The sequence below is a fragment of the Sceloporus undulatus genome, chromosome 2 (genome assembly GCF_019175285.1).
Source record: "Sceloporus undulatus isolate JIND9_A2432 ecotype Alabama chromosome 2, SceUnd_v1.1, whole genome shotgun sequence".
NCBI classification, from domain to species: Eukaryota; Metazoa; Chordata; class Lepidosauria; order Squamata; family Phrynosomatidae; genus Sceloporus; species Sceloporus undulatus.
This window is the reverse complement of record NC_056523.1, coordinates 182,979,338-182,996,041: the sequence shown is the minus strand read 5'-3', so window position 1 is coordinate 182,996,041 and position 16,704 is coordinate 182,979,338. Positions and strand designations below refer to the sequence as shown.

Below are 16,704 nucleotides of genomic sequence, written 5' to 3'. Positions count from 1 at the left end.
CACTGTTTCAGAAGCCGAGAGAGTGTCACCTTCCAAAGTGTGTTTTGGGTGCTTTTAATGCTAACAAGTCTCCCTTGTTTTGACAGTGATAGTGTGGTGGTGGTGGTGGTGATGATGATGATATGAGTCAGCTTGAGAGGCATGCACACACTGTTTCTGAAGCCAAGAGTGTGACTTTCCAAAGTGCCTTTTCTGTGTGTTTTTGGTTCTTTAATGGTGATATTGATATCAGAATGCCTCTCAGGCAAGGCCAATGTAAATTGCTGTGATTTTTACAAACTCATGCACAGTGAAGAAAAACCAAGTACACTTGGTGCAAGAACTGTGAAACCACCTTGACATGTTCAATATGCATAGCCATGTGAAGCCATGTTCAGTGTGAAACCCAAAGAGTTTCGTAATCGTACTAAAATCGTAATAAAATTTATTCGGTCATTGACGAGTATAAAAACAAAATCACACAAGCAACATATCAATATAACAATAACAAATTAAAATTAAAACCAAAGAGTTTGGTTATGCAATAAGCCTCTGAAATATGCAAGAGGCCATCTTAAGTAAAGCCATGTTCAATGCCCAAATGTGCTGTTTGGAATGGAGGGAGGGGGGGTTGGCCAGAAAAGGAAGTCCATTTCTGCCATCTGTCTAGGAATAATGCCCAAATGTCCTCCATTTTGATCATGCCTAAGAAACATGCATTTATATTAACATTTTTTAAAAATCATCAATTTTTTTCGCATGTCCTCCATTTTTTAAAAATGTGTCCTACATTTGAAAATGTTGTCCTATATTATTTAATTTTTTTATTTATTTGTTTATTGGCTTCGGCCCCCCCAGTTGTCTGAGGGACAGCAACCCGGCCCCCGGCTCAAAAAGGTTGCCTACCCCTGCTATAATGTGATTTCTGTGAATTTCCATGGTGTGCCAGTAAAACCATAAAGCCTTCTTCTGCTAAGTTTAAGAAGTGTCTTACATACATATTCCACAAAAAAGTCCAGACTCCTATGAATCATATGGCTGGGTCACATTCTATTCAACTGGAATGAGGAGTATCTTAATCATGTAGACTAGCCCTTAAGAGAACCACTGTCAGTTGGAGCGGAAAATATTGGGCTATCAGTGGTTCCCAAATTTTGGTCCTCCAGATGTTTTGGACTTCATCTCCCAGAATTCCTGAGTGCTGGCCAAGCTGGCTGGGGTTTGTGGGAGCTGAAGTCCAAAACACCTGGAGGACCAAAGTTTGGGAATTATGAACTAGATGAAACAGACTACAGTATTCTGTATTTGATCTTCCTGATATTGTTCTTTAATGCAAAATAAATTCCCTCAGTGTGTAGTACTGCTCAACTAGGCCACTTCTTTGAAGGGGGTTCAACCCATCTTTGCCACAGCACAATCACTCACTTCCTGTCCTTCATCCCCTAAACCACACTTTTGTTTCACTTGTTCAGAAACACAGTCCCTAGGAAAAGATTTAATCCAAAGCCTTGCTTCATCCAATCAACTGTACTACCTGCCTGGCTTATATATAGCAAAAAAATCCTCTTAAGTGTCATGATTGTGAAAATTTGCTCTTGGACTGCACTTCTGTCCTACTGGCTACTAATGTGGGGCACTTAATTGAAAACTGTGAGGGAGTCACAACTGAATAAAGAGATAAGTGTGTCTAAACACCAATTCTCATATCATAGGCAAATCCCACCTCCATCTCTCTGCTTTCCATTCTGGAAGAAAGATGGGCCTTCCTGTAAATATGTTCACAGCCTCCGCTAAAAATATCCACTATGGCTTTTGATGTCCCTTTGACTAGTTGTGGAGAATGTAGTCTCTTCCAAATGTTGGGCTGTTAGTCTCATCATCCTTCACCATTGGCTAATGCTGGCCGAGGCTGCTGGGAGTTGCAATCCAATATCATTTAGAGAGCCATATCACTCCTGCCTCTATATGTGTTTGTGTAGTTGCCTGCCCCTGCATTTTAAAAGGAACGCTAGTCTCACAGAGAAGAGGCCACAAGAACCCAAATGCCACCATCATCCTCCCCACCTGTAGCTGCTTCACCAGTTTGAACTGCCCCCCCTCCCCATCCTCACAGGAACTACAAGAAGAAACATATTCAGTGTGTTTTTATGATCTTCTAGGGAGGCCCTATTCTCCATCCCACCATCTACGCAGGTTCATTTGGCAGGAACACAGGAAAGGGCATTCCCAGTGGCTGTTCCTGAGTTCTGGAACTCCCTCTCCAAGAGGTTAGGCTGGCTCACCCTCCTTACTATCTTTCCACAAGCAGGTAAAACCCGTTTTAATTCTGGCAAGCCTTTGAGAACTGATTTTTCAAGGCAGACAGGCCTTGTATAATGTGCTGGATTTATCTGTTGAGGTGGCTACTCATTTTTATTATTCCAACTTTTGCATACTGACAATTTTTAACAATGGGGCTCGACAGACCACCGAAGAAGTGCGGACTGAAGCTGCTTGTTTTTGCTCCTGAGGGAGCCCGCAGCAACCAAACCATGTGGTGCCCTCTGCACCAAAATAACCTGCTAAAGATGGGTTCTTTTTGGCGCGCACATCCACCACCATTAGTGTGCCATTGGCGCACTGTGGCTCGTTGATGATGCAGGTGCAGCACCCCAACATGAGGACACTGCGCCGTGTTTGTATCATCATGGCGGCTCCCCTGTGGACAGGAGGCCACCATGATGGCACCGCCACTGTGCACTAGGATTCAGGAGCATGCGGTCACTGCGCACTCCTGAACCCTAGTTTTGGCCCGAGGACGGTGCTTTCTGCCTGTCTGTACCAGGCCAATGTTTGTTTTAACAGTTTGTAAGCCACCTTGAGTTCCAAACTAGGAAACCGAGAAAAAGGTGACATGTATTATTATTATTATTAAGCATTATTACAAACCATTGTATGTTACATCATCATGTGTGGACATGAGGACTAGGCAGTGAAGAAAGCAGATAGGAAGGAAATCAATTCATCTGAAATGCGGTGCTGAGGACACCATGGACAGTCAAAAAGACAAACAAATGGAACTTTGAACAGATAAAGCCTGAACTCTCCCTGGAAGCCAAGATGATGACACTGAGACTTTCGTACTTTGGATTTATCGTGAGATTAGAAAAGACAATGATGCTAGGAAAGGTGGAAGGTAGAAAGAGAGGAAGAAAACATGCAATATGGCTAGAATCAAGCAGGGAGATAACAGGCGTAAATTTGCAGGACCTATCCAAAGCAGTGGAGGAGGAGGGGGATCTTGGAGATGTCTCATCAACAGAGTCTCCATGAGTTGGGGTCAACTCAAGGGCAGTTAACTATTACTGCTACTGCTACTACTACTAGGTCAATGGTAGAAATTATGCATCCCTCCAGATGACACTAGATTGCAACACTCAGCATTCTTCAGTTAGGCTAGAGATACTGATTAGGGATGCTGGGAATTGCAGCTTAACAGTATCTTAAGGGTCATGTGGAACCTGCCTTTGCTGATTTTAAGAAAGATGCTCTAAGAGCTGCAACTGTTGGAGCGTTAAAATGATTCAAGTAAAGCATGCCCATGGGCATTCTTAATACTGTTTTACATCCAACAAGCCAACTTGTCCAATAAAAGAAAAGAAATGTACCTACAAATGATTAAAGTAATAACCACAGTAAACCATCCTCTACTAATTCAAACCATTGGCCCACAACAAAGTCATTCTTTGAGTGTCTGTTTTGTATTGGCCAAAGACAGAAAAATCCACACAAGAACCAGCTCAGGGAAAACCTAATGGTCTGCAGAAGGGAACCAAGGTGGACTACACTTGCTCAGCAGATGAAGAATAATCAATCATAGTTGTAGGGAGGGGAGGAAAATCATGGGGTGGGAGAATGCAATGGAACCTCTTTTTAAAACGCAATCCAAATGTCAGGACACAGACTTGTTCTGTAGTTTGTCAACTATGGATGGCCAGTGGTTTTATGTCAGAGGTATTTTCCATCTCTAGGTACCAAATCCTTCCCAAACATCACCTGCTCTAACACTCCCCTCCAAAAAACCCAATAGATTGAACGTTGGACATGCAATCGTATCTAACCCATGCATTTCAGCACTGAGCTAGAGTTCCCTCCATAACCCTCACCCCTCTAACAAATTTAGCAGCTAGGTTATTCACCAAACAATTAAACAGAACTGGAAGGAGGTGCAGAAGGTGATGGGCCAGCTAATTTGCCTAGCTTGAAACCAAATAAAGTAATGAAACACGAACCAAATGTCCTTATGCTACCATGCACAGTATAACACAGAGAAGCTGGCACCCTGTTAGTAGCATATGTGGGTTTAAACTACTCTCTACATGCAGTGATTTTTTTTGGACACACACATACAATGCTTGTATCTAATTGATGGTAGGGTAAGTGGAATTGTGCACATGGGAGCACTGCACATGCAATAGTGCATTTAAGTACACAGAGTAGCATGTGACTGCACATTGCTTGTGTGCATAACAGACTACAATTTAACAATGGCTTGTGAGCCATGCACATTGACCATTGATCCACATAGGTTTTACTACATCAGTATTGAGAATAGGGATTGTGTAACCAATGGATACTAAGCTACCCTATATTAATGTAGGATCTTGTGTATAAATATGAACTCTACACGTAGCTGTCACGCTAGCCATGGTTTTTGTTAATTTTGGATTGTTGCTTTAGCCAGGAACTATTTTGCAGATACAGATTGGTCTCTCTTATCTCTTATTCAAAATGCTTGGGACCAGAAGTGTTTGGGATTTTGATTTTAAATTTTTTTAACAGCTGTATGTACATATATGTAAATAATGAGATATCTTGAAGATAGGACCCAAGTCTAAACACAAAATTAATTTATGTTTTGTATATATCTTATACACATAGCCTGAAATTCAAAGACATGGTCATGTTAGTATGGAAAAGTTAGTATAGCACTTTTGAGACTAACTGAAATAAAGAAGTGGGTAGCATGAGCTTTTGTAGACTTGAGTTTACCTCCTCAGATGCATGTTTGTGTGAACACCACTACAAAGCCTTGCCACAAACCAGATGCTAATTCTACCCACACATCTATTCAGGAAACATCATCACAGGCCCTAATGTCATCATCCACAATATTAGAGAGACTTTCACATGCATTTTCTCCAATGTGATTTATGCCATACTATGTCAACAATGCCCTCCAGCACTCTACACTGAACAAAAAGGCCGGTCCCTGCACCAGAAGGTAAATCTCTGTTTCCAACACTACATTCCAATACTCATTCATACGGTTATCTATTCTCCTTGGCTTTAATCAACAGTCTTCCTCCTGTCTTTGTCACCAATGACCATCACTAAAACTGAACTTGTCTTCTCCATGCCCATACGGTTTTACTTGAATCAACATTCTCACACACAAATAATTTACAGTATATAGTTCTGCCTCTGGATTCTCCATTCCAAACATGCATCTGAGGAAGGAGGCTTAAGTCTATGAAAGCTCATGCTACCAACCTCTTTCTTTCAGTTAGTTTCAAAGATACTACATGGTCTAAAAGTAATTTTATACAATACAGTATTTTTAATAATTTTGTGCATGAAACAAAGTTTGCGTATATTCAACCATTAGAAAGCAAAAGGTGTCACTATTTCAGGCACCCTGAAAAAGTTTTAGTTTTTGAAACATTCTGGATTTCAGAATTCTGAATAAGTGAGACTCAACATGTAAACAAATCAAAACAAGTTTTCCTAATTTCTGGTCCATTTCCTTCCACCCATATTGTCAGATCCATTTTGAGGTGGGCAGGTGGGGAAAACAAGGCAGAAACAAACCAGGGTTGCAGGTCCAGAAATGGTTTAAACAAGCCAGATTTTACAAGCAACAAGAAAAAAACCACATGACTTCTAATTGTGGTTTATGATTGGCTTAACAAGCCATGGTTTATCTGTGGCCACAGGTCTGTATTGTATTCTAAGCCACCATTCAACAAACCACAACTAGCTTTATCATTCTCTGTGAACCAGGACAATCTTCCCATCCCACATTTTGGTCAGAATCAATGACAAGAAATTAAGCTGTGCACACATCCTCCTCCTCGATATACTTATATTTTGTGGTGTTCATGTGGGTGGAGAGACAGGAACAGATCCTAAGTATTTATGGCATCTAAGCCTAGGTCTTATCTGTCTGAGCTACACTAGTTCAGACTTTAGGTGAGGCACCTATTAAGGCACATGCCCTGACAAATCTCTTCCTACTGATAGAGAATTGGTATGTTGTATTAGGAAAAAAGCATAAAGTTATTAAATCTATTCCCCTTATATCTTGTTTTCTACATGCAAGTAACACTGTCGATTTTAACTATGTATTTTAAATGGAATTTTTAATTTTATGCTGGATTGATTTTTTGTTTTGTGTTTTAACATATGTATTTAAATGTTTTATGTGTTTTAATCTATGCGGTTCCTGCCTTGAACTTTGAGGAGAGTCGGTAAAGAAATTTTTTTTAATATTTTTGTCGCTGTTATTGTTGTATCCTATTTACAGTGGCCTAAATCCAACGGTTAATTTCACTATGAATGAATATAAAGGCCTAATACCCTGAGGGCATCAGATCAGTCTGAACCTGAACTAAGCTGGTCAGCCCTGCTTGGTATTCAATGGTGTAATGCCAGGGAATACCAGGTGTTGTAGACTGTATTCGGAGAAAGCAATGAGAAACACCTTCTGAGTGTTCCTCGTCTTAGAAAAACCTATGAAATTCATGAGGGCACATAAGTCAACAGCCTACTTGAGACCAATAAACACACAGATAATCAATATATTGTTGGCAAGTCAACATTTAGTAAATCCTATTGCTTCAAAGGGTGTAATCTACTTGGGACACACAAATGAACTGAGGCACCTGAATTTGAGTTCTCCTGGTAGATAGAGCCAGTAAAAGGGACAGAGACCAAAAAAAAAAAAAAAAAAAAAAGGAGGGGGGATGAATGAAAATGGAATAGACCTAGCTGTAAACATAGGAGATGATTAAAGTGAATGAACAAAGTACCGTAAATAGAAAAACCTTTGAGAAATACTTGATTTTTTTCCTTTAAAGAGGAAAAGGCAGGCATAATAAATGTATTTTTGGCACAGAGCAGTATTCAGTCATGTGAGCTTTAGTCTGAAGTCTGGAGGAGTACAGCCCTTGGCTTTTCCAACTCAGCTGCACCAGAAAATTCTGTGATAGGGTCGCCTTAGGGTTACATAAGTCGGAAATGACTTGAAGGAACACAACAGCAAAGCACACTGTGAGTCAGTAAAACAATACTTTAATAAAAAGATACCACTTCCCCATCTCTGCTATATTTCCAGTTTTCATGATTGGGGATTCCTCGGATAAAGTGGACAAAGACATGCTACTTACTGTACATCCAGTTTGCCTCCGGATGTTATTGTACTTCAACACCCTTCACCCTACCTAAAATGTCAATAGAGAAAAGGCAGCTGCAGGCCAACAATGGCCAGCGAGTTTTCAGCTTCCCCACATCGGCTTCAAAACTTACAAAAGCATAGCCAGACAGTCCACTAGAACACAGCTTCTCAAAGTGGTGGTCCCTAGACCTGTGCCAATCCTTGTGCAGTTTCCAGGAAGAAAGAAAACAATTATACCCATAGGTCACAATTTTAATTCTGGTCCCTGGCTCTCTAGAAAAACATTAATTGCTGATTTTTCACATCTGATTGCCTGAGAAGCAACTGCACTAGAAGATGGTATCAAGCTTGGCATTTTCTCTTTGTTGTGCTGTTTGTGTGCCTTCAAGTTGTTTCCACTTATGGCAACCTTGACAGTTCTCTTGGCAACTTAAGCAGCAAAACTGAGACCACTTCCTGGCAGCAGTGAACCTTTACAGAAGGGATGGTTAAAGTGTGGCACTCAAGAAGTTGTTCGACTCCAAACACCGGAGCACTGCCAGTCGCCCAGTGACATGGGATGATCTGGTTTGTTCTCCGCCCCCTCTTTTAGGATAGGGGAGGTAGGGCCTCCTGGTTAAGTTGGCTGGTTGATGGGAATTGAAGTACAAGCTATCTTCCAATGTCACACATTCCCCATCTTAGAACATGACACAGAACCAGAAACCAGTTTCGTACGAAAAAAAAAATAGTTCATACTGTGGAGGTACTCTAAATGCACTCACTGGCATAAACACCAACAGCCCACAGTACAGAATATGCTTGGCAGACAGAAAGTTCTCCCAATTCAAGCACTGGAAATTATCTTTATAGGGGCCTTAGGGACTGGAAGGGTCAGATATATCAGCTAAGCCAGCAACAGTTTGGCTCGGCAACAAGCAGAGCCATATGTAACTGAATTGCAACTGCATTTTCCCTAAATAAGCCAAGTTATCAATCCTGCAGAGTTGACTGTCAATTATTTATGTGACTATGCAATTTACTTTAAAATGCTGCTTGTCAATTAATAATTTTCTAACAGGGTTATAGTCTGGAACTGAAAAATACTCTACACTCCAATTACATCTTCTGGATTTTCTTACCTAATTTAATGAACTTATTAAACTATCAAGGAAGACAACACTCATCCCCCTTATATTTTGGTCAGAATGATGAAAAATTGGGGGGGAAACACTGGCAGAAGGTCTTTTGGGGGGTGGCATCACAGTTATGAAACAGAGGCAGGGAAGGCTCCCTAGAATTTTTTAACTTTACTCCCAGAAACCCTGCCAGTTTGCTCAATGGTAAGGATAATAGAAGGTGCAGTCCCAAAAACACTTGAGGGGCGAAGGCTTTACATGGCGGCATCCATAGTTTTTTGTGGGTTTTGTAGAATAAACCTCTAGAACATGGCACATAGCCGAAAAAAACCCACAAAAACTTGAGGGGCCACCCCCCCCCCCCAATTTTTGACAGACAGAATGCCTAGTGCCAAGGATGGTACTAGGTTAAAGACATTCCTGCACCCCAGGTTAAATACATTTTATCCCAGACCTTCCCATTAAAAAAAAAAATCTGTTTTTTAAAGGATATTCTTAGTTCTAATAGTTACTATGCCTGTACTACACTACAGTGTTGTGTTGTTTGTAAACTACCAGAGAACTTGTGCTGCGAATAATAATAAAACAAGTGTAGTACAGGTTGAGTCTCTCGGACTGAAATGCTTGAGAGCAGAAGTGTTTTGGATTATGGACTTGTTTGGATTTTGGAATGTCTGCATTTACATAATGAGAGATCTTGGAGATGGAACCCAACCTAAACATGAAAATTATTTTTTTTAAATATAATTTGTATTATTAAAATAACACTCTATACAAAAACACACTAATAACTTTAACATGTCCATAAATCAAAAAACTGTTATTAAAACAAACGTGACAAAAACAAAAAACAAAAGACAACAAAACAAAACTAAACACAAACATCTCCTAACAGCAACAATAACATAAATCCCTTCCCTTCCTTTGAGCAAAGATTTATACTACATTATTTATTGACTTTCCTTTAACCTCCTCTTACGACTCTTTAATCATGTTTATGGAAACTTCCATTCTCCCTTTATACATATATAAATATAATTACTATCTATTTACTTCTATGATACTTCACATAAGTCCTATTACTTTTTAATTAATATCTATTTGTACATAATTCCATAAATTTCTATAAATTTCTTTTTTTTTTTTTGACAATTATCAGTATTTCATCTAACATCTTATCTCTTAAAACAAACAATACTAAGGTCATACTATGCATCTGATATCGAGTTAATCTCTTCTTTTCGTGCCATCAAATAATCCAGTACTGGTCTTCCATTGTTTATCTACCTCATTAACATTTCCATTTCTGAGTAAATATGTTAATTTATCTGATATTACCATGTCTATATCTGTTATACCATTCCTCCTTTCCCGGTGTTCTTACATTTCCATTTTCTTGCCAAGACCATTCTTCTGGCCAGTCACCAGGTAAAATATCCTTTGCCCTATTCCTTTCTATCTTGGTACTGTTATATCCCTAATAGGAATAAGATCATATCTTTCTTTTTGTGATTTTAGGATTTTTTCTATTTCAGTGTGGATCTCTTTCCAAAATTCTTTCGCTTTTTTACATTCCCACCACATGTGTTAAAAGTTCCATTTTTTCCTTTACAATTCCAGCATTCTGGTTTACCATTTTTATTAATTTTGCATAGCTTTTCTGGTGTCAGGTACCATCTATATTGAGTTTTATAAATATTTTCTTTTATATCAGCACAGAGGGTATATCTTATTCTTTAATTCCAATTTTTTCCCAATCATACCAACATATTGGTCTCCTATATTCTTGTGCCCAGGTTATCATAAAATTTAATTGTTTCATTTCCATCTCTAGATTAATAAAATTTATATAATTTAGAATTCTGTTTCCTCCCATATTAAAATTTTGCCAACTGTGTCCTTCTTTTTCAATCTGATGTGTGTTGGAGTCTAATTATATCTTCCACCATCGCTGTAGAGGAACCAGTTACAATTTAGCCCTTCTCCAATCAGTTCTTCCATTGTTTTTACTCTATGTTTTCCTGATTCTGCTTAAGTAAATCATCATATGTTATCCATCCATTCCTTCATTTTTTTCTCTTCTAAAAATGCCTCATTAATGATGTCCATCTGGGAATTTTTTGCATAATATGTGGCTTGTATTTCGTCCATATACTGAAAAGGGATTTTCTTACCATTGGTTGTTGAAATTTTGTTTCACTTTATTTGTCAAGATAAGTGTGCTGCCACCCATAAATATTGTCAAACCCTTCAGTCTAGAATTTGTGATTTTAATTTGTTCCACTCCCGTGACCCAGTCTAAACAACATGCATTATAATACATCCTAAAATTTGGTAGGCCTAATCCTCCTTTTTTCTTTCTTATCTTGTAGTACTTTCATTTTAACCCTTGGTTTCTTGTTATTCCAGATGAAATTAGCTATATCCCTTTCCCAGATCTTAAATGGTTTAGCATTAATGATTATTGGTATCGTTTGAAATAAAAAAAGTAATTTAGGGGTTACATTCATTTGCACTGTCGAAATCCTGCCTAGCCAGGAGATATTTAAATTATTCCATTGTTGTAGGTCTTTCTTTATCTCTTTCCAAACTTGTTCATAATTGTTCTTAAACAAATCTGAGCTAAACATGAAATTATTTTATGTTCCGTATACACCTGATACACATAGCCTGAAGGTAATTTTATACAAAATAATTAAAATAATTTTGTGCATGAAACAAAGTTTGTCTACACAGAACCAATAGAAAGCAAAGGTATCACTATCTCTGCCACCCATGTGGACAATTTTGAATTTTGGAGTATTTCACATTTCCAGGTAAGGGAGACTTTGCCTGTAGCTGGTAACAACCTGGTCCATTAAAGCGAATAGAAAGATACACACAAGAAATATGTACAATAACTAGTCTATGGAGACCAGATTGTAAATAAGCCTATTCTGGTCCCTTGTGACATCTTCAAAATCCCTTCCAGAAGGGAAATACAGAGAAATGAATTTCCCAATTAAGGAAGAAGGTAATGGTAAACCTCCTCTGAACAAGTCTTGCCAAGAATTCCTGTGATAGATTCGCCTTAGGGTTGCCGTAAGTCGGAAATGACTTGAAGGCACACAGCACACAAACACATACCAGATAATCATAAAATGGTCTGACAGCACAGATTACCTAAAACCAGCATACTTGTTGTCATTATTGTATAACTATTCTTCAAAATCCTGCGGGCTAGAAACATATATTTGGGTACCTGCTTGCAAGGCTATGGTGTAGCTCCTTTAGAGCAAGAGGATGAAAATGCAGGGCCTGTGTGTGTGAGTCCATAAAGATACAGATCTACAAACATATTAGGACACAGTGGCATCACTACAGCAGTGTGGGGGTGCGGACCACACTAGGTGACACCCTTAAGTGGGATGACACTATGCTCCTCAAACATCTGCCTTTCGGCTGAAATAACCTATAACCTGTGTCCCTTTAAAACACTGAATTTTCAGAGATATATGGGAATTACGATTTATGAGTAACATTAATACGAAAAACGTGACTAAGGGTTCTGTACAGTGCAGGATGGAGGAAGTCAATGGTATGTGTGTGTGTGTGATACCATGAATTTACCGCAACAGGTTACATCAACCCTAGTGACGCCACTGTTAGGGAGTCAGTTTCATTGAACTCAGCAGGGCTTACTTTTGTGGAGTTTAGTCTACCACCGCATTAAAACTCCTTATGAACCCTTTTTATAAGGCGAGGTGAAACATACCCTCCTCTCAACCAGCCTTTACGACTGTTGAGTACAGATCCAAAGCAAGGGAAATATTCCCAAGTCAAATGATACAGTACTTGAGAATATATATTTTAAATGTTTCACCCATGAACAAGCTCCTGTGCATCACCTATGGCAGAGTAACCAACTGGTCTCTTGGGCCCGGAGACAAAGGGATGAGCAAGGAGGAGGCAGCTGCTGTCTCAACCCAGAACAACACAACAATAACACCTTGAGAAAATGCAGGCCTGTGACTAACATCGTCATTTTATACTATTTTCCTCCTGTATGATTTTTGTGGTTTGAGTGTCTGTCTATGACTCTAGGGACCAGGGTTGGAATCCTGACTCAGCCATGTAAACCCACTGGGTGACCCTGGGCAAGTCACACTCTCTCAGCCTCAGAGGAGGGCAATGGCAAACCTGCTCTGAAGAAAACTGACAAGAAAACCCTATGACAGGTTCGCCTTCAAGTTGGAAGTGAAAGCCTTGGGCAAGTCACACTCTCTCAGCCTCAGAGGACGGCAAAGGCAACCCCTGAGCAAATCTTGCCAAGGAAACCCCATGATAGCTTTGCCTTAGGGTTGCCCTAAGTTGTCAATGACTTGAAGGCACACAACAACAACAACAACAAATGGTTTTTAAAAACACCTTTGCCTGATGAAGAAGCCAGTGGAGCTTTGAAAGCTTGCATCATGTATTTTCTGTGGATTTTGGTTGGTCAAATAAAGGTATAGCTGCTTTGTGAATTTTGGATGTTATTGTATTTTGCTATATGGTGAAAGTAAGCCAAATGGTGTAATGATTTCATTGTTGGACTATGGACGGGTTCGAATCCCAGCTCGGCCATGAGAGCCCACTGGGTGACAGAGTCACACTCTCTCAGCCTCAGAGGATGGCAATGGCGAAGTCCCTCTGAAGAAACCTGCCTGGAAAACCTCATGATAACTTCGCCTTAGGGTTGCCACAAGTGGGAAATGACTTGGGAGGTATACAACAACTACAGTATCAATAAACAGTAGTAAGTAACAGTATCTTTTTAGCAAGCCAATATGTTGTAATGGTTTGAGCGTTGGGACTATGACACTGGAGTCATAGAATCATAGAGTTGGAAGAGACCCCAAGGGCCATCCAGTCCAACCCCATTCTGACATGCAGGAACTCTCAATCAAAGCATCCCCATTGACAGATGGCCATCCTTGCTTGGTGCCAACGCCTGCTTGGCCAGCCATGGAAGCCCACTGTGTGGCCTTTGGCAAGTCACACTCTCTCAGCTTCAGAAGGCAGCAATGGCAAGCCCTCAACGAATCATGCCAAGGAAAACCCATGATAGGCTCTCCACAAGTCTGAAACGACTTGGAGGCCCACAACAACAACAACCATACGCCTCCAACCAAGAGTGACCGGACGTCCTCCTTTGACCGGACGGGTCCTCCAGGTCCACCTTCTGCCCAGGAGGAACTAAAAAAAAACCTCCATTTTGAGTGTGACTAAGCAGCAGGGATTTACACTACCTACATCATCATCATCATCCACAGCAGCATCACAATCGATCATTATTGCTATTATTATTACTATTATTATTATTATTATTACTATTATTGGTCCCCATTTGGGGGGACAAGGGGGGTAACAAGTGATATAAAAACAACAGTGATGTTAATAATAACAATGGTAGGGATAACCTCTTCTCCCCCAAAATTGGGGCCAGTACTAGTAATAATAGTAATAATTGGTATTCTTCTTCTCCCCCCCCCCCCCCAGAAAAAAATTGGGACCCAAAGCTTCCAGTCCCAAAAACACCCTCCCATCTCCTACCTTGTGTCCTCCTTGGCAATGAGGACATCTGCCCCCTTGCTCCACCCCCCCTGTTTCAGACGTACTAAGACAGACACGGGTGTTGCCTTCAGACGTGCTGTGGCAGAGACGCGTGTCTCCTTCCCTGGGAGCAAGAGAGAGCGAGGGAGAGAAGGAGAGGGGTCTTCTTCTGCTGCTTCTTCTGCTTCTTACCAGAGAGTCCTCCGGCGGCGGCGGTGCAAGGCTGCCTAAAGGCAGGGGCCAGGTTCCAGGCGAGGAAGACCGAGAGGCCCGACAGGGTCCCCGCCGCCGCGTAGGCCAAGCGGAGGGCCAGCCTCTTGCCCACCGCCATCGCAGCAGCAGCCCAGGTCCCCCAGACAGAAGCCTCGTTCACTGGTTGTCTGTCCTCCTGGGCAGCCTTTGCAGCGACGCTCCGCGGCTCGGGGGACTCAGCGCCTGCCCCCTTGCAACAAGGCCCATGACGTCACAATTGAGGGGGTGGAGGTGGGGCCGGTGGTTGCTCTGCCCCTGCCTTTCCCTCTCCGGGAACCTATCCTGGGGTTTTTTTTGCCGGGCAAGGTTTCTTGCAGGGGTTCTCCACCTAGAATGCTAGAGTTGGAAGAGACCCCAAGGGCCATCCAGTCCAACCCCATTCTGCCATGCAGGAACTCTCAATCAAAGCATCCTCATTGACAGATGGCCTCCAGCCTCTGCTTAAAGACTTCCAAGGAAGGAGACTCCACTAGAGTGTGTTCCACTGTCCAACAGCCCTTACTGTCAGGAAGATCCTCCTAATGTTGAGCTGGAATCTCTTTTCCTGGAACTGGCGTCCATTGGATCCGGGTCCTGTTCTCTGGAGCAGCAGAAAACAAGCTTGCTCCCTCCTCAATATGACACCCCATCAAGTATATAAACATTAATATTTAAACATTTAGATTAAAATATCTAAACCTTTGGGCCTCCGGATGTTTTGAACTTGCATTCCCAGAAGTCCCCAGTCCAGTCTGCGCATTGTTCAGGAATTCTTGGGAGTTGAAGTCTCCAAAAAATCTAGAGGCCCAAAGGTTGAGGACCACTACATGCCAATCTTGCCTTCACCTGAGGCTGAGAGAGGGTGGTGTGCCCAAGGGCTTGGCTTCTGACTTATGGCCACAGAATGGATTTGCCCTTGCCATCCTCTGAGGCTGAGAGAGCGTGGCTCACTCAAGGTCACCCACTGGGTATACATAGCCAATCCAGGATTTGAACCCTGGTCTCCACAGCCATAGTCTAACACGCAAACCACTGTGAGAGCCTATGTGAAGATGGGAGTGGTTTTTGGCAAGGTTTCTTCAGAAGTGGTTTGTCATTGCCTTCCTATGGGAACGTGACTTGCCCATAGTTTAATGCTCAAAGCACGCTGGCCACTGTCCCTGTAAACATGATGCGAGATTATAGACCCTTTGACATTGTGGGGTTGTGATGATGGTGATGACGATGAACAATAATAAATGAAAATAAAAGTAGTGTCAAACTGCATCATTTCTACAGTGTAGACAGTTTCTTCCTCTTGCCAGAAAAACCCCATGATAGGTTTGTCTTAAGGCCCTCATAAGTTGAAATGACTTGACTGCGCACAGCAGCAGCAACAACTACAAGAACAACAACAAAATGCATTGTTATTCAGTATACCTTGAAGTCAAACTACTGTGAGTTTTTTTTAATCCTCCTTTTTCTGGAAAGAAAAAACTTCAAGGAAGTTTGAAATTCAATGCACTGAAATAGAAAGTCAAAACTAAAGCCAAAAACAGCATCAGATAAGAATCAGGTTAGTAACAAACAATGTGTAATAAAAACCATGGGCAAATGTAGGCTCCTTTCAGGGTGCATCTACACTGTAGAAATCATGCACTTTGACACCACTGTAAGTTCTGTCGCTCCATCTTATGGAGCCTTGGGATTTCTAGTTTTAAAGGGATTTAGCATTCTCTGCCCCAAAGTGTTGTTTTTTCACAAACCTACAAATCCCAGGATTCTGTAGGATGGAGCCATGGCAGTTAAAGTGGTGTCAAACTGCATGATTTCTACAGTGTAGATGCACCTTCAGATGGCTGTTTCTAAACTCTACCTTTCAGATGCATTGTGAAGCTGTTCTATAGTTTTCCTCCTTAGTGGGTTTCTTTGTAGAAAGGAATGGTGTGATGGCGGTGGCGGAAGAAGTACTAGAAAGATACGGAGCAACCTGTTATTTCAGCTCACAGATGGAAGAGTATGAAGGTGTTCTCTCCCCCTTCTCCCCCTTCACACTTAATTCTGTGACTGTGAGTGTAGTGTCTGGAAGCACCAGTTACTTGGAAAGAATCTTTATCTGTTATCCAAAAGTTAGTAAAGATAATACCAGATAAGCTTGTTCAGGACAGGGATTCCAATCTATGGAGTAATACCAGGTAAGAGGGAACAGGCAAGACTAAGCAGGGAAGGGGACACACAGTGTCATTGTCACTGCTAATCTAAATGACCCCATGCTTCCCTCTCTCCCCAGAGCTTTGGGCTTCAATATGAACTTTCCTCCTCCACATTCAGAAGTTTAGGTCGATGGCTGTCAAGGCTGCCATCCTTGAACTGCCATGCTTCCAGCCT

General features: G+C 41.2%; 1 protein-coding gene across 1 annotated transcript in view; it reads right to left on the bottom strand.

Annotated features, from left to right (window-relative positions):
* The window catches only part of SLC48A1 (solute carrier family 48 member 1), a 28,820-nt gene extending 14,267 nt beyond the window's left edge, over positions 1 to 14,553 (bottom strand). Inside the window, exon 1 of the mRNA XM_042448022.1 lies at positions 14,299 to 14,553. Within this exon, the coding sequence (XP_042303956.1) occupies positions 14,299 to 14,437 (139 nt within the window). The 5' untranslated portion in view covers positions 14,438 to 14,553. The remainder of the gene's footprint in view (positions 1 to 14,298) is intronic.
* Positions 14,554 to 16,704: the final 2,151 nt, after the last annotated feature.